Source organism: Aythya marila, assembly GCF_965140915.1.
Source record: "Aythya marila genome assembly, chromosome: 19".
In the NCBI taxonomy this organism is placed as follows: Eukaryota; Metazoa; Chordata; class Aves; order Anseriformes; family Anatidae; genus Aythya; species Aythya marila.
Genome location: NC_139060.1, coordinates 9,279,047 through 9,303,678, shown reverse-complemented (window position 1 = coordinate 9,303,678; position 24,632 = coordinate 9,279,047). Strand labels below are relative to the sequence as shown.

The 24,632-nt window shown below is 51.5% G+C and overlaps 1 protein-coding gene across 5 annotated transcripts in view; it reads right to left on the bottom strand.

Moving 5' to 3' along the window:
- Window positions 1–10,624: 10,624 nt before the first annotated feature.
- NACC2 (NACC family member 2) overlaps window positions 10,625–24,632 on the bottom strand; it is a 49,476-nt gene continuing 35,468 nt past the window's right edge. For all 5 annotated transcript variants that reach the window (XM_082775296.1, XM_082775300.1, XM_082775297.1 and 2 more), the window contains 4 exons: window positions 20,183–20,350; window positions 17,450–17,555; window positions 17,051–17,148; window positions 10,625–15,144 (listed from right to left, as the gene is read on the bottom strand). In XM_082775296.1, the coding sequence (XP_082631422.1) occupies window positions 14,645–15,144; window positions 17,051–17,148; window positions 17,450–17,555; window positions 20,183–20,350 (872 nt within the window). In that variant the 3' untranslated portion in view covers window positions 10,625–14,644. The remainder of the gene's footprint in view (window positions 15,145–17,050; window positions 17,149–17,449; window positions 17,556–20,182; window positions 20,351–24,632) is intronic.

The window sequence follows — 24,632 nt, the reverse complement described above, 5'->3', positions numbered from 1 at the left end:
GCAAATCAGAGCAGTTTTGGGGCTGCTGCCATGCCTGAAAATGGTCCTCTGGAGGGGTGACATGTCCGAGGACTCCTCCGCATGCACTGGGCTGAGCCGTGGGCTGATTTCTGCTGGAGGGCCCCCAAAGAGCTCGTTCCAGACCCCACAGTGCTGGAAGAGCAGGGAAGTCTCCACCAGGGACCTTCCAGCAAGCCCGTAATCTCTTCTAAATTGTCTGAGAGTGGGAGGAATAAACGAGAGTGAAAATCACCACCATCCCCCCCGCCCCCCTGCAGCATTTCTGGGCACTCTCCGAATTTATTGAGACAAGTCCTGTGGGATGCTCCATCATGTCATCCAAGACTCCGTATTGACTCTCTTTTCCTGCTGCTGCTGAGTGAAGAAATATGATAGCGGGAAGGATAATGAAGCAGACATGTTTTCTTCAAATCAAACCGATTTTCTCCTAAGATGGGATAAAAGGGTAAAGAACTTTCCCTTCGCAATATTTTTCCCAGTAATGTGTTTTGACAATTTAATTTAGAAGTCATAGAGTAGCAAAGACAAAGTCACCTGGTGGGTGGACATCGGAGAGTTCAGTTGCCTTTGTGATGAATTGGTGATAGTACAGAGATGACAAAACAACACAGGGGGACAAGAAGGAGGCTGGCAGCACTGTCGGTAACATGCGCAGGATAAATTGAACACTACACTTCATCCAGGATCTTCAATAGTCCCAGGCGTCCCAATATAATTTATGAATTGCAATTAGCATTTTGTTAGGCCTGTGTTCGAACTACACACCTAGCATGGCTTGGGCTCGGGTCTGCCAAAAGTTGCAGAGTTAAGTTTTTGTAAGTTTAAAGTAGCTATTTATGTAAATTAAAGCAATAAATGTGCTTGACTTGCTGCTTTCCTGTTCCTAGCCTGTTCCTAGCCTGCAGAGGATAAGAGTGTGGGTTCCTTGTGGGGCTGCCATGGGCGCAGAGGAGCGCTGGCTCCCGTGGCTCTTCCTTGCCTCGGCTCCAGCCACGTGCCCACACCTCCTGCTGGCCTCGGGCAGCCTGCTCAGGGAAAGCTGTGGGACCCAGACCAGGAATGCCAGGAAGCAGCCGTGGGAAGCAGCGGGATCTGTCTCCAGATCAGGATCTTCATCACGGGCTCCCCGTCCTGCTGTGTGGGTCCTGAGCCCCGTCCTGGTGCCTCAAAGCTGATGGGTCCTGGGTTTCTCCTTCCCTGAGACACAGAAACTTCTGCCTCCTGCCCCTTGGCAACTCCCCTGGGGCAGAGAGAGGAGCAAGAGCTCCTCCTGGGTGCCCCCAGGGCTGCCCCACGGCACCAGCCCTGCTCCCCCTCCTGCAACCCATCTCTTTCCCCCACATGGAGACACATCCCCGTGTGCAATTCAGCTCCTGAATCACTCCGAGAGGCCCCTGACTGTGCTCCAAACGACTCGGTAGGCTGTTATAAATATACAAAGCTTTTTTTTTTGTGGGGATATTCATGAAATTCTATCACCACTTACCCTGGCTGGTAATGGCCTTGTTTATGTATGGTCTCCATACCTGGCTTTGCAGCCTCTCCAAACACAATTCCATTACCGCGTGTAACTGCTCCATCAGCGCCGTGCTTAGCGCTCGCTGCTCCCCAGCACTGCTCCTTAATGGCCAGGGAAGGTATTAAGGCACTGCTGCTCGAGAGTGCTCAGAGGAAAGTTCAAATCTCACAAAGTCTTTATTTTAAAATTCATGGAATTTATAAGTACCAACTTTTAAGCCGTGACCAAACAGCCATTTCTTCCTTAAACAACCTTTTCTTTCCCTCTGCTTCCCCCCACCAGTTACCTGGGGCTTCCCCTCCCAGCCCATCGCGAGCCTCTCCCGGTTTCCTCGCAGGCGTTGGCAGAATGTCACAATTTAATTGTTGGAAACAAGAGCAGGAAATATTAGCAGCACCAGCACAATAGGATTTTAATTTAGCTTCAGGATAGAAATGGGTCTCTAGCAGAGTGCCAGGCTCCGGGATTGCCTTCAAGTGCGAGGAGCCTGGAGTTTGGCTAATAGTTTGCTCAACTGGGGTAATTCTGTAGGGATGCGAGGGACTTAATTGGGCTCGTGCTTAAACACCCTCGTAATGCGAGGCACACTGCGTGCTCCGAGCATTATTATTAAACAGCCCATTTCCCTTTTTAATGATCATCTTGGATCACCGTAACAGTGATCATCAAATAATCCCGGACAAATAAACATCTGTCTCTGGCATCTGCACGGCGGGGCTGCCACCGGGCATGGGAACGGCCGTGTCCCAGCCCCATGGTGGCCCCATGGCGGCCCCACACACCCAGAACCCTTCATGGGGCCAGGATGCTTGAGGACCACAGCTTGTCCCCATCCCCGTTGTCCCCTCGGGTTGTCACCCCAGCCCCAAACACCACCGGGCTGCATGGGAAGGCGTCGCCACCCGCCTTGACGTGGAGGTAAAATATGGGGCAGCGCTGAATTATTCAGCTGGCAAGAGGGGCTCTCAGGATGGTGCGTTGCTCTTCTGCAGTGTAATTAATAGTCTTTAGATTAAATATGAAATCATTCCTCGTCATTAATAATTTAGCCGCAGCGTGGCGATCTTTAGAGAGCGGCGCACTTCATATTCTTCTCAAGTACGTTGCCTGAAACGCTTTGGGGGAAGCCGGACGCCCTTTCATCCATCTCAATTACAGGCTCTGGCTGCTCATTTCCATCTCCAGCATTGTTGTGCAAAGGTGCAAAACTCTTCCGCTTCCTCCTGCCCGTCTTTAACAGCCCGGGCATGTCCTGGAAGCGAGGCACGGCACTCTGCACTGATGACAATTTGCCATAAAGCACCGAGCCTCACCTGGGACCTCCAGCGGGTCCGTGCCCGTGCCTTACCCCAGCAGGTGCCCGGGAGGTTTTGAGCCGGGTCCAGCCCTGCCCATGGGACCAGGAGCGGGGGGAGAGCCCTGTGCTGCCCAGCCCAGCTGTGCTGCAGGGACTCCTCTCTCCCACCTCCTTACTGGACCTGGATGAAGTCATTTTGGACTCGAGGTGGCCCTGACGCTGCTGGTGAACCTCTGGGAACCATCGGTCCCTGTGCGCTGCACCGAGCAGGAAACATCTCCTGTGCCCTCACCCAGCACAATCAATGGGGAAGGGGGGAAAAAACAGCACCTGCATCACCCTACAACACTCATCAGCTCCAGATGGAGGGCAGGAGGGGGCTGTGGGAGGGGGCTCAGCCCTTCACAGCTCCCCAGGGCCAGCAGACGCTGCGGGGATGCTCTGGGCCACGGGGCTGGGAGGGATGCAGCGTTTCACCCTGCTCCGGGACTCCCGTTTCCAAACAGCTCACAGCTGCCAGGCAGCTGCTGCATGGAAATATCGAAGCCACGCCAGGTCCCCAGGGTGCGAGGGGCAGGATGAGGCCGGCCACGGGGCAGCGGCTTCGCGGGGTCCCAGCGGGGACTGGTGGGCTCCCCGGGGAGGATCAGCCTCAGCGCAGGCAGGCACCAAATGTCAGATCTCCCCAGGAGCCCTAAATAACGCCGTAACCTTTCCGCAGCGCCCGTGATTCATGTGCTCGCTGCTACAATAGAATAAACTTGTTTGCACACCTGGCAGTGTTTTAAATAGGTCGAATCCCTCAGCGCCTCCCGCAGCCTCCTCCGACGGCTGCTGGCTCGGCAGCTGAGCGCTGACAATGAAACGTGGTCCTGAGCCAGCCGGGGGGGGGTCCTGAGCCTCAACACCCCGAATTTTGGCTGGTGATGGACACAGGATGCGGCCCCAGCCCCATGCGGGTGCCCACGTCCCGAGGGAGAACGGCCTCGGTGCAGGAATCCCTTCGGGCACCGGGCACACTGCGGGCTCCCCGCTTCATCGGGGGGAGCTGCTGGCCCTGTAGGGGCATCCTCGGCGCGGTGCAGAGGGGTGTAAAAATAGGAACATAAGGGAGCACGCTAATGAATATGGAAACCTTCTTTTCTGGTATTGCGCGCTCATAAATGAATCCACTTTATAGAGCCATAGCAGAGAGGAAATGACTATTCGGAGCCTGATTTATCTGCTCAAATGCTTTGTAGTACTTCAGATTAATAAAAATATTTAATAAAGAATCAAGATGGTTTATCTGTAATGCAAAGAGAATCACATCCCCTGTATTTTTATTACTGAAAAATTGGAAGCGGGAAGAAATAATGATATAAGCTACTGTATAAATGACAAAAATACCCATTCTAGTTATATGCATTGCTGTACAATCTTTTTCTATCCTATAAACATAATATATTCTTATGCCTATTCCAACTGATTCAGTAGTCATATGCTGCATTGTGTGGTTTAATACCATCCCATCCTCAACAGCTCTGGCAAGTGATTAAATAAGAAATAAATTTTGCTGTCATTGCATTTAAAATCAAATCAAGGATCATTTGTTACCCCAAACGAACCAGTTATCCTTCTCTGCTCGTAAGTAGGCTGCTGTTTGCTGAAGCATTTAGAAATGTATATATAGTAAACTCTTTGCATAATGGCTTGTACTGTAATATGATCTTTATGAGCCTGCCGCTCCAGAGACACTTGCAGGAACCGATAAACAGTACATTGCTTTTTTAATTTAAAGTTATAGGTAGGAGACAGCTCCTATCCCCCTTGTAGCCATCTGAGTCTTGTTGGCCGTGCCGTGGAGTTGGGGGCAAAACTTTGCTCCTTGCCCGTGCCCCACACACCAGTTTGGCACCAGTGGCCCCCAGCCCCGTGCCAACACCAAGGAGCCCCCGACCCTACAAACCCCCAGCCCCATGGCAGAGCCCAGCCCCGGAGCAGGGCCGGGAGGCAGAGACAAACACCCCGAGCACACCGCATTTCATGTCACCGCCTTGTTAATGGCCCCTCGCCTTATAACGTGCGATATAAACTTAAAAATTAATTGCGGCGCCTTCTACGGCTTCTTTAACTGCCTGCGGAATGAAACCTGGCTAATAACCGTAATTTTAAGGCTGTTCTTGTTAGGAGATCCTGTCTGACCGAATCCCTTTGGTTTTTGCTTTAATTTCTCTGCTCCCCATTGCTATTTTCAGACTCCTTTATTCAGACCCATTTTGAGCACTGCTGAAGAGCTGCCGGTATTTATCGGGGTCCCAGTTGATGGTCAAATGTGCACAACTTGGCCTGATGAAATGATGCTACAAAGGGAAACAGCCTGCTACAGGGACCTTTTTTCTTAAAAAGGCCAAGAAATGACCACTGTAAGAGCCACAAGGTGTCCCGGGGCCCCACACAGCCCTGCCGCCCGCCCCGCGCCTGCCACGAGCCCCACCGAACCCAGCGGGGAAATTGTTTGTTGCAAATTATTTGCTCAGCTTTAATTATCAAGTTTTGGCACCCATTAGTTAAACCGGTTAATTTTATTACAGAGAAAACAACAAATCACAAGGCTGACAATAATGAGGATGAACAGGCATTTAATTATCCTTGTTCTAGACAGAACAATTATTAATTTTAAATTGCAAAAACTCATTTGAAAAGTTTGGAGTCTGGAGAATTATCACGGGGAGCGCGGGATTGCTGCGGGAGATCTACGGTCAGATGTCTCATTAATACCAGTAAATCAAGCAAATCAATTCCTTCACCAGCCTCTTCCTCCCCGTTGCAGAATGCAGAAATAAAACAAATAAACCACGGCGTGGGGTTGGGTTGCAGAACGGGAAACATGGGCTTGAGAGAGGCTCTGGAGGGACTGCCAGTGGGGTGTGAGCGGGGCACTGCCCGTCCCGACCACTTTGGGACCCTTCAGGTCCCTTCCCAGGCATAAAAGCCCCACAGCCCCTAGGACCGTGGCCATAAACCAAGGTGCCACCACCACCAGGGTGACACATGGCCCTGGGTGTCACATCGAGGGTCCCTTTTGGGGTCCCCCAAAGCCCTTCCCCTCTGCTCCCACAGGAGCTCTGCTCCTCGCCCGGCCGAGCCAGGGGCAAGCGGCAGGAGCAACAATAAGAGAGGAAAGTTGGCAAAAAGAATCTCGAGCTCGGAGAAACAAATGAAATCTCATCATTTATCCCCAGTGGTCAGTGGCACAGATAACATTTTTCAAAGTGTAATTGCAGTCAATTGTACTTTCCCCCCAGTGCCCGTCAGCTCATCTTAGCCGGTGTGATAAATGTTAGCTTTTAAGCAAGAATGGATTGATTATTAATAGCTTAGATACCAGTTACAGGAACTGCAATAAAACTAGATTTTAATTTCCCTCTCTATTAAGGAATCTCATGTTTCATTCAACGTAGAGAGAAAATAGGGTTTTTTTGCACAGATATTAGATTTACTGCCGCTATAAAAGATCATTGATGCACCTAACTCCGCTTTGTGTCTGAGCAGCCCTTAAACAAAAGCCAGGCTGCTGGGACACCCCGAGAGGGGCTGGGGGGGACACACAGCTCCTCGGGGTATGGGAAGCCCTGGAGGGGGTCCCAAACCACCTGGCACCCCCCAGACAGAGCTTTCCATCCCTCAGGTGCCTCTGATGGTGGCAGAGCCCAGAGCCTGCTCCTGCTCCCCCACCTCCCTCCCGTGTGCTCCCGTTTGCCATTAGAAAAAAATCCCTGCAGAAAATCACTTAATCAGGGCAGGGATGTTTCGGCTGTGATTTGTGTCTAAATCAGGAGAAAAAGCATAAAAGCTGCCTCGACTGAAGAACGTAGTTGTGCATTTTAATCTCTTATAACTTACTTTTATGATGTAATTCTGAATTATGTTATTGCATTTGTATTTAGAGAGCACACCAGATGGTGCATGCAGTAACACTTTAAATTAGGGTTTCCCAAATACACATTAAATTTAGATTTAATAAGACAGTTATCACATGGGAATTAAATACCAATTGATTATTTATAAAATATCCCGGCTCAGCAAAGTGTGCGGCTCAGCCATCCCGGCGCAGAGCAGCTGGCGTGGAAAAAAGGCACCTTTACCCATCAAATGGGGTCTCACCACCTGCCCTGCTGCCCGTGTGGGTGCCACCAGCCTCCAGCATCCTTGCTGGCCTCCATGGCACCCTTTTGGGCATCCTCTGAGGCCACAGATATCTAAGGTCATGTCCCTCCATTTCCCCCCATTACAGCTCTGTCCAATTTCATGAAACCATTTCAGGCCCTGTGCTGCCACTGATTTATTTATTATTATTATTGTTATTACTATTACTATTATTATTATTATTATTATTCAGCCCCACAATATGCTGCTCAAACACTCCGGGCCGTTTACCTTAATCAAGCTGATTTCCATTCAGATGAATTCTCTTGTCCATCCCTGTTCCAGTAATGTTATTTTAAGTGTGAGCCGTGCCTCGGTACAAGCGTGTAACCGGTCGGCGCGATGCAGAGGGCACGGCGCTGCTTTATGGCGAATCAAACAGAAGTGAAATTATAGAAGCTTTTAGGAGCCGTAATTTATGTATTGTAACTTCTGCTTGGGGCCGGTGAGTGAGATTACATTCCCCTCCTAGATTTATCTGTCCTCTTGGTTTGTGGCTTGGCATTTCTTCCTTATTTTTTTTATAACTTTTGTCCCTGCATTGCCCTGGGTGGATCTGATCGCTGCCCAGGGGAGCGAACCCCAAACCCTGTTGGCCTCGGGCTCACCCCACAGCCTCCACCTCATCCCACCATGGGACAGGCACTGCGGGAGCGGCCACGCGTTAATTACCTGCGTTAATTACCTGCCTGCTGGCGGCGGCTTGGCTCCAGGAGCCCGCTAATTGCCGCAGCGATGCTGCCTGTCGCTGCCCCGGCGCAACCCCGAGAGCATCAAATCCACCACGACCCCACCACGGCCACCGCCAGCCATCACCCACGGCCGGGGCGTTATCATCACCGCTTTATTCTCACTCCTGAGGTACCCTGCAGTAATGCTCCAACGACAGCGCCTGCTGCCCCTGCTCGGGGGCTGATTTATGGGCCCGGGGGCGAGCTTAATTCAGCGCCGCTGCACCCGAGTCAGCGCCGCCGAGCAGCACGGGCACGGCGGCGCGCGCTGGGAATGATGCAGTTCCTACCCTTCACCCTTTATTTGTATTTTCTGTCCTGCACGATATATATCAGCCATCGCCGGCGCTGGAGTGCTGCTTCACAGTCTATTATAAAATGGCTCGGTGCAAAAGATGCATATAAATAAGAGGAGCCGTGAAGTGTTCCTCAGCCGCTGATGCAGGCAGCGATCGCGGCCGTGATTTATGGCAGCTGCTCGGTGCTGCTCCCTGACATAAATCTCGCCCTTCCTTTACGTGGGTGAGGCTGTGGAGAGGCAGTGGGGGCACCCCCAGCACCCATGGGTGCACACCCCAGGGCAGGGCCGGGCCCAGCCGTCCCCAGAGGTTTGGCTCTGCCTGATCTCGTTGCTGGGCCTGGGTGGGGGGGAAATTTGGGGCTGTATCCAAAACCATCCCCACACAGCTGGGGTTGATTCGCTTCTTCGGGGTGTGTTTCGGGCTAGGTGTTGCAATTAGGGTTGTTACAGTGTCCTGTGAAGCCGATAGAGGCAGGACTTGAACATCTCTAGTGCTGCTGGGCCCTGCTGTGGCCAGGTTCGGCTCCTCCTCGCTCCTCTTTCCTCAGCAGCTGAGGGCAGCGATGGCAAAGTCAATGCCATGAACCACGGCCTGCGCTGCCCGACATGGTCCAGGCCGTCTGCCCTGAGCGTCGCATACCATCAGGAGCTGGGGCAGCTGGAGAAGAGAACATTAACTCTAAAAACCCAAGAAGCAGCCCAAATCTGCAGCCCAGCGGGGCCTGCTGCCAGCGGAGCAGCTTTCTTGGTTTGCTCTCCTGGTGGAGGGGGGAGCAGCCGAGGGCAGAGCCGTGGGTTTCTTCCCCCGCTGCCCCCAGCTCCAGGCACCAGCCACAGACCCCCCCCCAGCTCCCTGTGCCACCCCATGTTGATCCCTCTGCAGCACCCAAGGGTGTCTGGCTGCTCCCATCACCCCATGGCGATGCCAACGGGATGCACCCGGCGCTGCCAAAACCCCATCCCGGGGCAGGAGGAAGCCGTGGGGCACCTCACAACTGCACCGAGTGCCATTAGTGCCAGCAGAGCTCCCTCCTCGTGCCCCAGCTCTGCCCCAGCCCGAGCTGCCTGGCTTCAGGGCCGGCCCTCCCCCCGCACGCTCTCCCTCTGCACATTTCTACAGCAACGTCGTTTACTTGGTTAAATAACTCATTTATCTTTTTATACTCTCTGCAGATCATAATACACCCACTCTGACAATACTGCACACCAAAGACCTAATTTTAGAAATGGTGTTTATAAGTAATCAGTTTGAAATATTGGAGCAGTCGTATGATTTTTTTTTTTTTTTTTTTTTTTTTTTTCTGAAGTACTGACGTTTGCAAGAAAGCTGCTCATAAGGAAAATTCTGATTATAACAACTCATTTAGAATAAATCAGTTTGAAATGGTTTATATAACGCGGCGGTATGCGCTGTGCACGAGCATCCAAGTTTCTGTGTTTTTCCTTTCAGTAAGATGAGATTAAATGAAACCCCAATTGCAAGTGGTTTGGGGCACCTTTTTTTTTTTTTTTTTTTCTTTTCTCAAAGCAGAGGAAATGCAGCTTCTCAGCAATTTTATGGCCAATTTGGTTGGGAAAAAAAAAAGAAAAAAAAAGACAAAAACGACAGCGAGCAGAATTACCTCCCTGTCAGCCCACGCTGCTGCTGCTGCTCACCCCGCTGCCTCGGTCACCTCGCTGGTGTGGGGGTCTCAGCTCGCCCCCAGCTGCACTTTCCTTGCTTGTCCCGATGCTCAGGCCACCATGCCAAAGCATCCTCCATGCCCACGCTGGGTACACCGGCACCATGCACCCCAGCACCCCGCTCAGCAGGGACCACGTGCTCCAGGGTGTTTCGTGCACTGCCCCCACCCTCTGCCACCCCCCAGCCCCTTTTTGTTGCCCCCTTTTTACCTGCTCATGGCTTTGAGCTCGCTGAATGTCTTCTTCCTTTAAGAGCAGGCGCCAAGTGCTCCGCAGAGGGAAGGGGCCTCGTGTTCTGGCTGACACCGCATCCTTCTGGACCCCAGCCCTTGAGGCTGACCAAGGGCCGGATCCGGCTGCGGGTGGGATTTAAAGCACAAAAACCAAAGAGAGAGCTGCCGAGGGGCAGCGTGTGGTGCATGGGAAGGCATCAAACCCAAAGACCCACTGGCCAACGTGGTGAGGTGAGGGGAGGACCCACGAAAACCCCAAATGCTGGGAGAACCGCTTGAGTGACAGAGGTGGCATCGCGTGGTCCTTCCTCTTCCACACCCCAAAGCTGAGCCTGCTCCCTTCTTCCCCCCATCACACCCAGCTGGGGGTCCTGCAGCTCGTGGGGAGCCCGTGCTGCCCCTGAGTCCCTAGAAAATCATTGCATCGTGCACCAGGGACCCGTCCCAGGGCCATGGGATGCCCGCCAGCACCCTCCTCGTCGGTACGAGGCATTCATGGGATCACCCCTGTACCATGCATCCCCTCCTGCCAGTACCGGTAACATCCATCACCGATTAGCGACCTCCAGAAAAGAAAGAAAGCAGAGCAAAGAAAGGCTTTTAATTGCAATTTACTTTATTATTTTGTAAATGTGAATTTTACAAAGCGTTTTACAATTAATGATCACGTTTTTGTTTGTTTGTTTGTTTGTTTGTTTGTTTTTTATGGATTTTTCATCATATGAAAACAGCTATGAGCACAGTTTCAACTGGGGGGGGGGTCCTTAATCCTTTTTTTTTTTTTTTTAGTTACTGATATATCGTGTCAGCCATGGCTACAAAATAACAGTCTTAACTATACAGAGTAAGAGCACATAAATACTAGTGAATAATGCACGATAAAAAAAAAAAAAAAAAGCTAGCATCTTTCGTGGCTGAGACAGCTGAGAAACATAATTCAGTGGTACTGTGAGATTTTTCTTACAGCACAGAAAGTATTTTTAACAGTCATGAATTACAGTACTACTTAATACCCTATGAAGACGCTTTAAAAACAACCTTGTACTTTTAAGTCCTTTTTCCCAAACATCCTGTCCAAAGGATTAATGTTCTATTTGAATCAAGTGCCATCCAAATGTTCAAGTCAAAAATATTTTATACATTTATACTTAGTTGTTTATTTATTTATTTATTTATTTTTTTGTCTGCTAAAAATAGTATTGCAAGTTTTGGCTTTTATTTTGACATAAAAATCACAATGGTGTGCAAAACGCTTACAGTGGAAGAAACTCGTCAGAACACTTGGAGGTTTTCCCAATTCGAGCGCGCTCGACTTCGCGGATCCAGTTTGTCGGCTGTTGGGGCACTTTCTGCTTGTTTTCTACAAAACTCCCTCATTTTGAGAGCCACCTTACAGCAAGCCCCGGCTGTCTCGGGCAGGGTAATGCGCACGTTTGCAGCTTGCTCGCTGACAAAATGACAAATTTATACAGCAGGAACACTTTGAAACAGCAGTTGGAGCCCAAGACAGCTCTGAACTCTCAATTTTGTGTTTAGGATTTACTGCCGGCAGAGGCAAACAGGGCTTGTCTCTTAGTTTTCAGTTGGTTAATGGGCCATACACCCTTCTCCACTCGCAGCGAGTTATTTCCATAAAAATAAGCAATCGAACAAAACCTTAGCAGTAAAGCGGCCAAGGACGGGCGCCGCCAGTCCTTCGCTGAGCACCGTGCCCGCGACGCGGCGCTCGGAGGCATGAAGCGGTGCGCGGCGAGCCCCCCGCCCGTGGGACCCCCATCCTGGGCACCCCACGAGCGGGCCCTGCCCCGCCGTCATCGTCCCCGTGCCCACCGGCACCGCAGCCACCGCGGGCATGGCCCCCGAGCATCACCCGAAGCATGAGGAGCGGGGCGGCGAGGCCGAAGGCCATGCAGCCCTTCGGCAAGCGGCGGCACGGGGATGGCACGGGGATGGCACGGGGGCACCCGGTGCCATGGGGGGCACGGGGCCAGCAGCCACGCGGAGCTCGTTAGGCTCACGCTGCGATTTCTTTAAAGGTGCTTGGTATAACTTTAGATATATAATATACATGTAATATTGCTAATAGTCAAGCATAGGAATAAAGGTGCAGACATACCATAAATACTGATGCTTCGATTTTACACTATCAGACCTAGATGAATGCAGTTTCCTATTCACATTATAAAGCAGCCCCAAGTTCTATAATTTAAGATAGTGTCGTAAACAAAGAGGAGGAAGGAGTCGGTCATGATCTGATTTTCTCAATTTGTTTTCCTTGGAAAAAAATGATCAAAAAATTCTAAGGCACTCAGGAAAGCCGCATACAATCGATGGACTGCTCTGTTCTCACGTTACATTCAGTATTTTAAAGGGGTTACTTTTTTTTTGTTTGTTTTTCGGAAGAATACAATCATTATCCATATAACATTTTCAAACATATCATTAATCCTCCACACACAGGAAACATTAGTGCAAAATGCTTGCCCTCATCTACCAGATAAGGAAAAACCCAACGCCCTTCACATTTTAGAAGTTTGCCTTCCTAATAATAATAATTAATAAAACGAACAAACCCAAATCAGAAAAAAAAAAAAAAAAGAAAGAAAGAAAGAAAAAAAGGAAAGAAAGAAAGAACCCCAAAAATATACAGGAAGTTGTGCTAGGTATAAAAATATATATTTTCACTGTGCAACTCGACTCTCTTCAGATTCTCTGTCCTAAGCCATTCAAGTACTGCTGCCGCTGTCCCCCGGGGACGCCCGTCTGGGAGCTGGTTTGGTCCAGGACACCTTGAGCCGGCCGGGAGCCCCAAAGTGCCGAAGGGGAGGAGAACCCTTCCCGCTGCCCAGCCGCTGCCCACGGCCGCGGGCGTTTCGTTTGACGTGGGTAAAGTGCAAACAGGGCCCGGGCTGTGCCCGTCCCGCGCCCCTGCGGCATCGCGCCCGGCTCCACACGGGGCCGGGGGCACCGGAGGCAGAGAGGAGCCCGGCGTTCACTCGTCTGAGGGCAAAGAGCAGTGGAACGCACGAAGTGCCGGACAGCTTCGTTATCACGATGCAAAAAAAAAAAACAGCTTCAAGTATCGAAGAAAACAAAACACGCGGCCAAAGGCTGGGTCAGCCTCTCACCCCTCCCCTTCCCTCACTCGAACACAAAGACGGAAGAAAACCCTGAGCAAAGCGCCGTCTGGATTCAGGAACCAAAGCAGGAAAGAAAAGAAGAACACAGCCACAGGAGCCTTCCAAAGTGCCTAGTTGTGCACTTGTTCAGAGATCCACACTTAGTACAGGACAAACTGTAAATGCCTTTAAAGCAGGCCTGTTAGTCACAGTAAAAATAAAAAATTATAATTAAAAAAAAAAAAGCCATACTTGGCTTTCACATGGCTGCCCCCATCCTCAGCATCATCACGCATGAGCCTGGTGCCCGCGGGCACTCCACATTTCCCCATCCCAAGCCGTGGTGTATGGGGCCGGGCAGCGAGGCTGCGCCGAGCCATGGCTTTGGGGACGATGGACTGAGATCCCTCGGGGGATGTCCCCCACGGCCGGGTGCTCTCTTGGATCCACCCTCACCCAGCTGGGTCCCCGCAGGCAGCCCAGCCCGGGGACAGCAGCTCTGAACCACAAGCGGGCGGATAAATCACACAGGGCTTCTTCCCAGGAGGGCCTGTCCGGAGGACGAGCCAGAGGCCGAACGCCTCCTCCTCCCACTGACCGCTTCATGGAGGGGCACGAAGCTGATTAAAAAAAAACCAAAAAACCATAAAACAACCCTTTTTGTACCCAATACACTGCAGCTAAAGACGGAAGAGCAGACTGCCGGCCCCAGCGAGGTCCCAGCCTACGGCAGCCACCAAGGGACGTGGCTTTGGCAGCCCCCCCCGTGGGGCGCCGAGCAAGGAGAAGGAGACAAGGAGCCGCTCGGGGCGGGAGAGCGAGAGGAACGAAACCCAGAACCCAGCCGCATCGAGAAACAACACCAAAGGAAAAAGGGCAGGGCTCAGCCTGCAGCCCACGCATCCTCCCTGCACGCACGCCGGGACGCGGGGGCAGCCCCCGCTCCCTGCGCCGGGTCCTTCGCCGACCTTCCACCGACAGAAGCGTTGAACAATTTCCCCCACCCTGTGCCACTTGGCTAGAGCCGTTCCGCGAGAGAAAAATCCTGGCCAGTCAAACCACTCGTACCCTAACACATCTTGCTTTCCTGTGAAGCGACGGTGAAACTCTCTTTTCAAGGAAAAGGTTAACGATGGCTTTACTTCTGAGCTGAGAAATGGATGGGGTGGTGATGGCGGGGGTGGTTGGGGGGTGTCTAGCTTTTCTCCTCCCCTTCTTAGAAAAAGAAAAATAAGGAGAAAAAAAAAAAAAAAAAAAAAAAGGAAAAAGCTACAATCTTATAGACTAACCTCAGGAATATCAAAAAAGGAGCCCAATAGTTTTTTCTTTTTTTAAGTAGGTCGCCACAGACCTAGTCGTTTACAGTATAACGAATGCGATTATTTCCTTCATAAATTTTAAATACAAGCAGAATAAAAATCACATTTTTTTCAGGCAACAGTAGCAGTTCAGTAGGTAAGTGGCTTGATCACATTTTTGTTTTGTATTAGTAATGCATGCAAGCAGCTTTAGTATTACAGATCCCTTATAGGTCACAAAACGTTTGCTCTCTTTATAAAGTCCCTCCGTAAGTACCATCTTGTCTTCTCACCGGAGTTTCGGGCCGGCTGGAGGAGCCAGAACCTTGTTCAAAAGGTTGCGGAGTGCTTTGGGTATCCGATGCCATAGCATCTGTGGCAGCTGCCTCTTGTATAACAGAGCCAGCCCCTTCGGCATCCTCGCTCTGTTCAAAGGACTGGCTGGATCCATTGCTTAGATCTACGTTCACCGTGTTAGTTCTCAGAGCTACTATAGTTCCTGAATCGCTCCTCCTTTCTGCATAGATTCGCTGCTCAAAGACCTGAGCAGAGTTGGGCTGGAATTCGGGATCCAGGGGGACACTGTTTGTGGTGGAGCCCATGACCGTGCGGTACATCTCCATCCCCTCCGGCAGCATGGACTTAATCTTCGGGAGCCAGCGCTTGCGGACCCGGCGGGCGTTGGTGCACATATCGGCCGCTATAACATTCATCTCGCTTTCCTTAAAGCTCGGGGCAAAATTCTGACAATACACTGCAAAGACAGGGATACACAGAGCTGAGGAGTCAGGGAAGCAACACCACGAGGCCGAGCGACTGCAGCCTTGCCCGACCTGGACGCGCGCCGATCGCCAGCAGGTAGAGGAGCTCGGACCCGCAGAAAAGGGCTCCTCAGCTCCAGGGGCAGCCAGGAAGGGATGCAGTGGAAGGCAGAGAAACCCCAAAGGGACTGGAGGAAGGGGGGTGGAGAAAGACCAAGCACTCCCTGGGGATCTGGAGAGCCCCAGCGGCACCAAGCTCCTGACCACTGGCCCCAGCTGCCAGCAGGGAAAGGCCAGAGGAGAAATGGGTGCACAGGAGGGCAACAGAGGCTCCTAAAAACAAGCTCCATCAGTGGCTCTGAGAACGTGGTGGTGCACAGCTAATGGGGAGGGGTGAGCTCGGTGAGCCCAGCCCTGCTCTCCACGCGGGTAAGGCACCCGATGTTGTGGAGCAAGATCCAAGCACTGCCTTGACAAACAGACATCGGTTACAGCTTGTGCACCGCCTCTTTCTAATACTTCCATTTTTATTTCTAAATCTTCCACCCTGCACACGACAGCATGCTGTGGGCACTGTCACTGCACTACGAAGCCTTTCCAACCTCCAGAATGACCTACGAGCCTCAACAGGGAGCACAGCTTGGCTGAAACGCTGCCTGCCCGGGCTGCCGGGGGGCTCTCGGAGAGCTCCACGCACAGGCTACAGGCAAGCACAAACAGCCTTTCCTAGTGATTCTCTCTTTATGTACTGAACATCTGCTGGTTTATCCTTTTCCTCCATGTGCTGCAAATCTCAGAGGGTGGCTGGAAGGCCCCTGGAGTTCAGCAGCAGAGCAACAATCAGGGAGAGGAAAAGATTTATCTTCCAAATCTCTCTCTCTCGCTCAAAAAAAAAAAAAAAAGCTTAGAGTTTCATTTTCCAGCACAATATTTACATAAAGATTTACTATCCAGAATCCAGCGAGGGTGAGAGAACATTTGCTTTCCACCATATATCAAGCACACGCTGGACAGGCTCCGCTGTGCCGACCGTCAGCGCTGCCCGCGGCACCGCGCTGCTCCGGCTCCAGCCAGCGCCGTGTCGGCAGCGCCCCGGCACGCAGGGGGAGCTCAGCAGCCACGATTAACCCCGGGTTTCTGGAGCCTGCTGCAGAAAACTGAACCACCTGGGTGCCAGTAACACAACCCTCTTTTACCAGCACTGGCTGCTGGGCACAAGCTCGCCAAGCGAAGGGCACTCCGTCAGGTGCCCCACACTGGCTCCGAAGTCAGAGTGTAAGCAGTGACACACGGGGACCTTACCTGCAGGACAGGGGAAGGGGTGCTCGTTTTGAACAGCTGAATCTTTCAGGTCCCAGCTCTAACGCAGCCCAGCTGCTCTATGGACAGACCTGCTGAGCCACACGGCACGATGCAGGGCTTTGCTTGGGGTTCAAATGTTAAAAACAAAAGCTAGTGCTGCTTTACGCAAACTTTTAAAAAGGAAATTATTTGCACCAGGGTTCCTTTCAATCATTTTTTTTAAAAAAAGTCTATAAAACATATTATAAAACATATAAGCCAGGGCACAGAGACCTGGTCGTGCAGTATCAAGCTCCGCTTGATGCTTAAAGCTTGATTTTGATGTACTTCTTAGAGCACCCAATAATTAACTGGGAAATTCGGGTTTTAACACATAGCAAAACAGTTAGGTAGCAATAATGCTTTCTGTTAAGATATTGCCAAATAATAATAGAAAAAATCAGAACAAAAAATGACATGAAAAATTAATTTCCCTGTAACCTAATTTCACCATTAAGCTCCCCCTGTAACGCAACAGAGCGGGCCTTCCCTCCTTAGGTTTCGGCTTTGCTCCCGGCATGCTGTTCCGACACAGCAGCAGCAAACCTCTCTCCTTACATTTCACTGCATTAAGGACCCTGCTGTCCAGGGGCTTCCTGCTGGGGTCGCTGGTGGAGGACCGGATTCCAGTTCCGCAGCTATTGGCAAGTGTGTTCCTGCAAGAAAGGCAAAGGAAGATCCTTAACTGGGGACTCCGGGCCCAGCAGCCCTCCGAAGCCCCGCACAAAGACACCAGCCTCTTCTGCTTAGTTTGGGCAGGGGGCACCGAGCTACGAGATTTTAAGGCACAGAACTGGAAAATTTGGTGTTGAGGCTCAGGCATTGCTGAGAAACAGCAGAGAAATAAGCGTGGCATACACAGAGCATGGTGTGCTCACACATCATCTGCTAACGTAGTTAAACCACCAGAAAATAAACCGAGTCCCTGGAGGGAGCACGGGCTGCGAGAGGACATACCGATCAAAGAACGTGGCCAGAAGACGTCTCAGGAGGACCTTGTGTTTGACACCGGCACATAAGTGGCAATTCATCAGCTGCCCCCGCGTGATGTAAACACCTGAGCCTGGAAGAGAGGGAGAATTCAAAGTTAAGCCCTCGTGCTGCTGACAGGGGCCGCCTTCGACCCGGGATTTCTGCTTTGCTGCTCGGTCACGATCCCGACACAGCCCAGAGGGGAGCGTGCAGGCAGCAGGGGCATGGGCAAGGCTGGCGGGGCCGCTATTACAGCCCCTTGAAGTCTTGGCAAGAGCCAGGTAGTGGCACTCCCAATTTTAGCCACGCAGGAAGGAGGTCTGTGGAAGTCAAATGAGTGGAATTTTTTTTTTCTTTTTCTTTTTTCTTTTTTTTTTCTTTTTCCAAAGACACACAGTACAAGGCTTTATCCTGTGATACCATATACACAACCAGTTTATCTATTTTTTTCTGAAGGAAGAAAACCCCAAACCGTTTGGCTTTTTCTTCTCTCCAGTGAAAGATCGAAGAGCACAACTAAACTGAAAACAACAAGAACAAAAAAAAACCACCCAGCACAGAAAGCAGCACTCATTATGCTACAGATCTAACCGTTTCCAAAAATCCCAGCCCCTAACCTCTTGATACTTCTGGTGAGCTGGGAATTTTTGCTTCTAATGCCCAGAACTGCTGACTTTGAAACACACGGGCTTTAGGGATGTTCTCCGGCAGCTGGAGGAGCCCTGCCAAAGCGGCTTTAGCCATGCAGAGGTTTGGCAGCAGACCCCGCAGGTTCCTTCCCCTTCCCTACAGAGTGCCCAAAGGACAGGAGCACGCAGGCAGGGGGGAGCTGGGGCTTGGGCTTGCTTTTAATTAGGGCTAAATAACAGGCTATAGCGGGATCCAAGACACCCTACACTCTCGAGGCATAAAAACATCTACCAGAGGAATAAAATTACCTCCTGGATTTCCAGCACAGCCTTCAGATTATTGTCCTTAATCTGTGGGATGAAGGCAGAGCTGCTGGGGGGTGGCTGTGCTGGGGGGAAGGCAGCACCCCCGGCTGGGGGGGGCCCAAATTTGCTGCTGCATGGGGCAGTGTGCCCACCGAGCCTAGGGTTGCCAGAGGTTTTCCTGACCTTCATGGAAAAAAGCTTGCAGAAGGCAAGCGAGCACCAGCGCGGGTTTCAGAGTGGCTCCGCGCACTGCATCTGCCCGTCGGATTTGCTGTGAGCATTGCGAGGCTGGTTTAAGACCCTCTCAGAGAAAGCTGCTGAAGTTTGCAGAATCAGCGATGGCACGAAAAATCCGAGACAAAGGAAAATGCTCGGAACGGAGAGTTTACGTGAGCCCTGGGTCCGGCCCCCCCCGGCTTGGGGACAGCAATTAGCTGCAGCGCCTTTCTGCCCCCAGTAGCAGTATTTTAACACAGAAGCCAGAACGCCAGCCGCTACCAAGGGTAACTTCACTTTAATAAATAAAAAATAACCCGGGCAGCCACTATCAGTTAGAGATATTAATCTACTTTCTTTTTCCAGATTGAAAAATGTAAATCAAGCAGAGCTGCCTCGAGCCAATTTGCAGCTCGCACTGTGAAAATAACCTGCACCACTTGATGTTTTTAAGAAGTCTCACCGAAAATGTAAATTTGTACAAAATGAATATTCCAGATACAAAATAAATACCGGTGGCTTTGTGCTGCGTTGTGCTGAGTGCTTTTCACTCCTGCCTGCCCCTGCAAACCCACCGTTGATCAGACAGGAGCCGTTCTGGGCAATCCCTGAAATGAAGATTCCCTCTGCAAACTGATGACAAAGCCCTGCTACTCACCCAGAGATAAGAGGCCAGAAAGGACTGTGGGTTTGGACTGATTGTGCTGCCATGCCTCCTTCTTACAGCGAGGGCTTTGCAGGTGAAAATGAAGCTGCAGGTAAGGGACGTGGCACACAGGTCACCTCACCCACACAGCTACATGGGGGGAAAACAGGCAACTGCCATGCTGTGGGGGCAGCAAAAGGGATCTGGGGGAGCTTCCTGAAGCTCTACAGACCAGATTCGATCCAGACAGCGCAGCACAGCTGCTCTGCCCTGCCCCGCGTCCAGCCCTGCAGCACCGGGACCCCCGCAAGCACCACCTCCCACCCCAAAGCCCCTACGTCCCTCACAGAGCAGCCCTGAATTCTCCAGGGACAGTAAATTGCCCCCAAACCGAAAATAAAGATGCATGAAAGGACCGAGCAAAATTGATTCCTTCTCCTCCTTCCAACCGCAGAGTATGACAGCTTAAAACATCCCCCATTTAAAAAAAAAAACTTCGACAGGTTTTTCAAAGCTTGTTCACTGACATAAATTTAATTTCTATTGCTTTGTAAATCTTATAGTGTGATGATTTTTTTTTTTTTTTATAAGATCTGTGCATCTAAATCAAAATACAATTGCAATGCAGCCCACACCAATCAGGAAGAACACAAGCTGCAGAATTCAATTAAAATGCTAAATTAATTCAATTGAATAAATCCTGTTAATGACACATTTTTCTATCAGCAAATTAAAGGAAACTTAGAACTTTTTTTTTTTTAAAAAAAGATGATTGGTGATGAATAATCCAGAAAGACACTGCAAGGGCACACAAAGCACACGGCTCCAGCAATGGTGCAAGATGAACAACGCATTTCAAGAAGGAAAGTATCAGTGATCTCCAGCGATTGCCAGGCTAAGAAAAGTTCCCCCCCTTATTACCTGCAACGAGCTCGAGTTTCTCTCCAGGATCTCCCTCTGAGTAGAGTTTTGGGTGGCAGCGGTATCCGATTTGACTGATAAGACTGGCTGGGAGAGCAACTAAATCCCGGCGTATGAGGACACAGGAGCGGTTCTCCAGCGGGATCTGCTCTGGCTTTTCTTGAGCAACTTCAAAATTAAAAGGGAAAGACATGAACACGGATTATTAGGCAGGCACAACGTTAAGAGAAGGTCAGGTTTCAGCTTTTCAGGAAGCTCCTGCAGCCACCCCTCGCTCCAGCAGCCGCTGCCTCGGGTCTGCAGCCCCATGTGGAGGCTCACCGGGCTCTCCACAGGCAGCAGCAGCCTCGCAGTTGTGCCTGGATGCTGTGAGAGGGACTCCTGGAGCCTAATTACACTTTAACTGGTTCTAGGTTAATCATTTATGAAAGTGGGCAGCTCTGCACATCTGCCATCAGTCTGGAAATGAAGCATGCAGCGCCGGCTTCCCTGAGCACTCGCAGAAGAACAGGCTGGCAATCCAACCGCGGTCTCTAACACAGGCACTGAACTGCCCGGATTTGATAAATATCTACCTCAGAACCCTAAATACTTCTTATGTTTTCCCTGCTGAAGTTATGGTCAGATTTTGCAGGCACACACAGCCCCAGGGACAGTCACCAGCTCACCTCCCTCACCACGACAAGCGTGACCCCAACCAAGAGACCAAAAATTGTGTTGAGCTGCGACTGCAGGACCCAGTTACACGACTGCCATTTCCCTGCTGCCACCCCTGCAGCATCTCCAGACCCCACCAGCAAACATTGACGCTGGAAACCCCACGAAAATGCTTGAAAGCACAAATCCCAGCAGAACAGGGCTGACACGGGCGTACAGGGACTGTAGATGCACCAGGACAGGCTGGGAGCAGCTACAGCTCCTGGGTTTCATCCGTCCCTCCCCAGGAAGGGCTGATAACGTGGCAAGTGCCATGCATGAAATCAAGTCCAGCTCTACGCTGCAATACCCGTGAACACCGATAAAAGAAAGACCAGCAATTAGAGCTTCCGAACTCGAGACCTTCCCTCCTCAGGAGGCGACGCGCTCCGCAGCCGCGATGCCCTGTGGGCCGTGCTTCCTCTCTGCAGATAAACCAGCCAGTTTTGCAGACCTGTTGCTGCAGTAGCAGCACAAAGGGTCAGTGTTCCAGCTGGGACGTGCACGCCGTATCCAGTTGCTCCCTGCCACCACCGCAGGGGCTGGACCTGTCGGTGTCCTCCCTGCAGCACCAAGACCCTGTGCCAGGGCTGCGAGGGGCGCACGGCTCGTCCTTGTGTGACTCAGGACTGATGGCAGCAGCACAGCCCACGTGCACACCTTCAAGCCCATGTCCCTGCCATCTCAGCCCTGTTATTCACACAAAGTGGCCGTGCTCCGTCCTGCTGCCGTGCAGGTTTAGGGCAGGAGACCTGAGGGACCTGTGCGCCCCGATGGTGATGGGCAGAGCGCCTCCCGTTAGGCACAGCGCAAATAAAACAAAAGAGACGGGAGCCAAATATCCTTTTTATACCAGGGAGAAAAAAAAAAAAAAAACAAAATGGCCAGCTCTGCTGTCCTTCAGACGTTTGGTTCTGGCAGAGCGTGCCCACAGAAGCACTATGGCAGCACAAAGGCCCCTGCGAAGCAAACACAAACGTGGAGGGGGAGAGGGACGAGCAGCTCCTGCGAGGCACCGCAGGATGCTCCCGGCCAGCATCCCCTGAGTGCTTCTCTGCCGTGTAAAAACCCAACCACATTCCTCCCAATTTCAGATGCCATCGACCTCACACGGCACTCGTTCTGCTGGTAAGTCCCCAGGAGCCTTGGGATGTGCAAGGTCTTTAACAGCAGCAATGGGAGAAAGGCTCCGTGCTGCTGGGGTAAGCAGCTGCCAACAGCTTTCTGCCTTGCACGCACGACCCTGAAGCAGCGGGGTCACAAGGCAGAGGTGACAACGGGGCCATGTCTGTGCACATGGCTTGTGATAATTGCGATAATTGTGATAAATGCTGAGAGGGAGAGCAATGCCTGCTCCGAGCCTCTCTGCACACACACGGCATCCACGCTGCCGAGCAGAAATCCCCCACAAAACCCCACCACAGACAGAAGCAGGATGCTCTGCCCTATTTGCGTAAAACTGCAATTTAATACTTTATTTTTTTTAAACTAATGACTCAGGTAAGAATTCCCCAAGATATTTATCTCCATCCACAAACTAGCAGATCCTGTGCTGCTAAAGAGAAGCTGATACCGATGCTCAGGAAGGTTTCAGAGGCCTCCAGTGATTATTTTTTTTTGCAGGTATGAACTGCAGGTCTCCAGAGGAAGCAATTGCAATCAATACAAACACTTCAGAGCAGAAGGGACAGCCAGAAGGTCCTCACTACTTCTGAGCTAATACTTCTATAATTGAAAAAAGAAAAAAAAAAAGATAGAAGTCAGGCTTGGGACTGAAATAGCAACGGGTTGCTGCTGTGATCACACCGGGGCTCCTTCAGATGGCTGCGTTGGGTAAAACCCACAGGGGCACTGCATGGTGTTGGCCATCCATCGTGGCACATGGGGGCTGAGGGGTTCCTTTTGCCCCACAGCACCCACCTGGTGGTGCTCTGCATCCCTGTGGTCCTGCCCTCCTCAGCCTGGCCTGGCTGAAGAACTGGAGCTCCTCCACCAGCACACCTCCTCCGCCCCCCGTCGCAAGCAATCGCTCCGTATAAAACCAGGCTGGGGCACCACAGAGCCCAGCGCAGCAATAACAAGGCACGCAGGAGAGAACGAGTGCTGCATCAGCACTTTTCCCAGAGAAATTTCAAAGAATGCGGCGTCAAACCCGCTCCCTGAAAGAAAAGCAGCTTTTGAGGGAAACAGCGGTGACACGCGGAAACCCGCACCGGGGAGAGCTGGTGGCAATCCTGCCTCGCGAGCACTCCTTGCTTTTGAAGTCAGCTCGTCTTAGACACATGGAGCCATGGAGAAGTAAACGTTTCCTCTGCTGAAATCAAATATTTCTGAAAAACAACCCAAAATCTGATCTAACAAGACAAAGCGCACCCAATCCACTATTACAATTCGGGCACATCTCTCCTGCCGTCTACAAACCTCTCACTAAACAGGCGCACAAACCGTTTTTGGAATTCGTCTCGATTCAAGCATTAGCACAAACTCAATGCCCCCAAAGAAAAATGAGCAAAGATTGAGGGCTTTCAGCTCCCCCAGCCAGCAGATAGCCATCGCCGCGCACAGAACAGTTATGTAAAGCCACGGGACACAAGGGACACTTTGGTCCCATGTTCTCAAAGAAAGCAAGTCTGTTTGGCCTCTGTGCGCGGAAGAACAGGATAGTATTCGCTTCTAATTAATGTGTATCTTCAGAGGGCAGCAGCTCCTTCCCTTTCAATGGACGGGCAAACAATGTGAAGGATTGTGTGGTGCAGTTTTGTCCCCGACCACGAAAGCTGCCTGCCCGCGGCCTGCAGGAAATCGCTGCCGAGGGAGCAGCCATGGCCGCACGTCGGACGCTGAGGGATTTTATTTTCCAAATACACGTTTTTTCTGAAAGTTGTAGGGACGCTGCAGCTCGTCATGAGTGGGGTGGGGTGGGAAATGTGGTGAGGGTGCAGCAGGTGCCCAGGTTCTGCCTCTTACCATCCCTGAGGCGTCCTGGGACCGCTCCTGAGTCCCCGCTTCCCACCAGCCTGCGCTCAACTCTTGGCCATTTGCTGACATAAACCACACCGGTGGGCAAGGAACAGCAACTTTGAGTTTAGGGATGGGAACCTGAGATACAGAAAGACCGGAGCGATGAACCCTCACCAAAAGCTCACCAAAATCCTGATGACAGAGCCACAAGTCACAAGCCCACAGCCACCACCATGGCCACCAAATCACCTCCATCCGCTCTGCGCCAACACTTGGGTAACTTCCCCCTGTTCTTTCCTGAGAAGTTTCTTTCCAAACGGCGATGCTTTACCAACGTCTGTATCCCACAAGCCCATTTTCTCCCCAAAATACCCTGCCCAAAAATAGCAGCCCCTGGCACGGCGAGCCCTCGGGGGGCGGCTGCCCGGAGCCTGGTGTGCCTGCCCGCACGCGTGGGCCGGGTGTGCGATGCAGCCCCAGCCGGGACAGTTTACATTTTCCAAACGGTCCATTTATAACAGCGTGCTAGAAGGCAGAGCTTTGATTTGTGACCTATTTATACAGGGAGGTAATCTGGAATTAGTATAGGAAAAATATTACTGGTTTATAAATACCCCTATCTTGCCTTGCTGCAGACCTCAGCCAGGAGTGAAACATCTGCCAGCCTAAAATTAAACATCTGTGCTTTACGGTGCGGAAACCGGGACCAGTTCACTGCCTAAAAAGGGCAGCGGCTGCCTGACCCCAGGGCTGGCCCTGTCCCCTGTCCCCAGCCTGGGGACGTGCTCCTGTG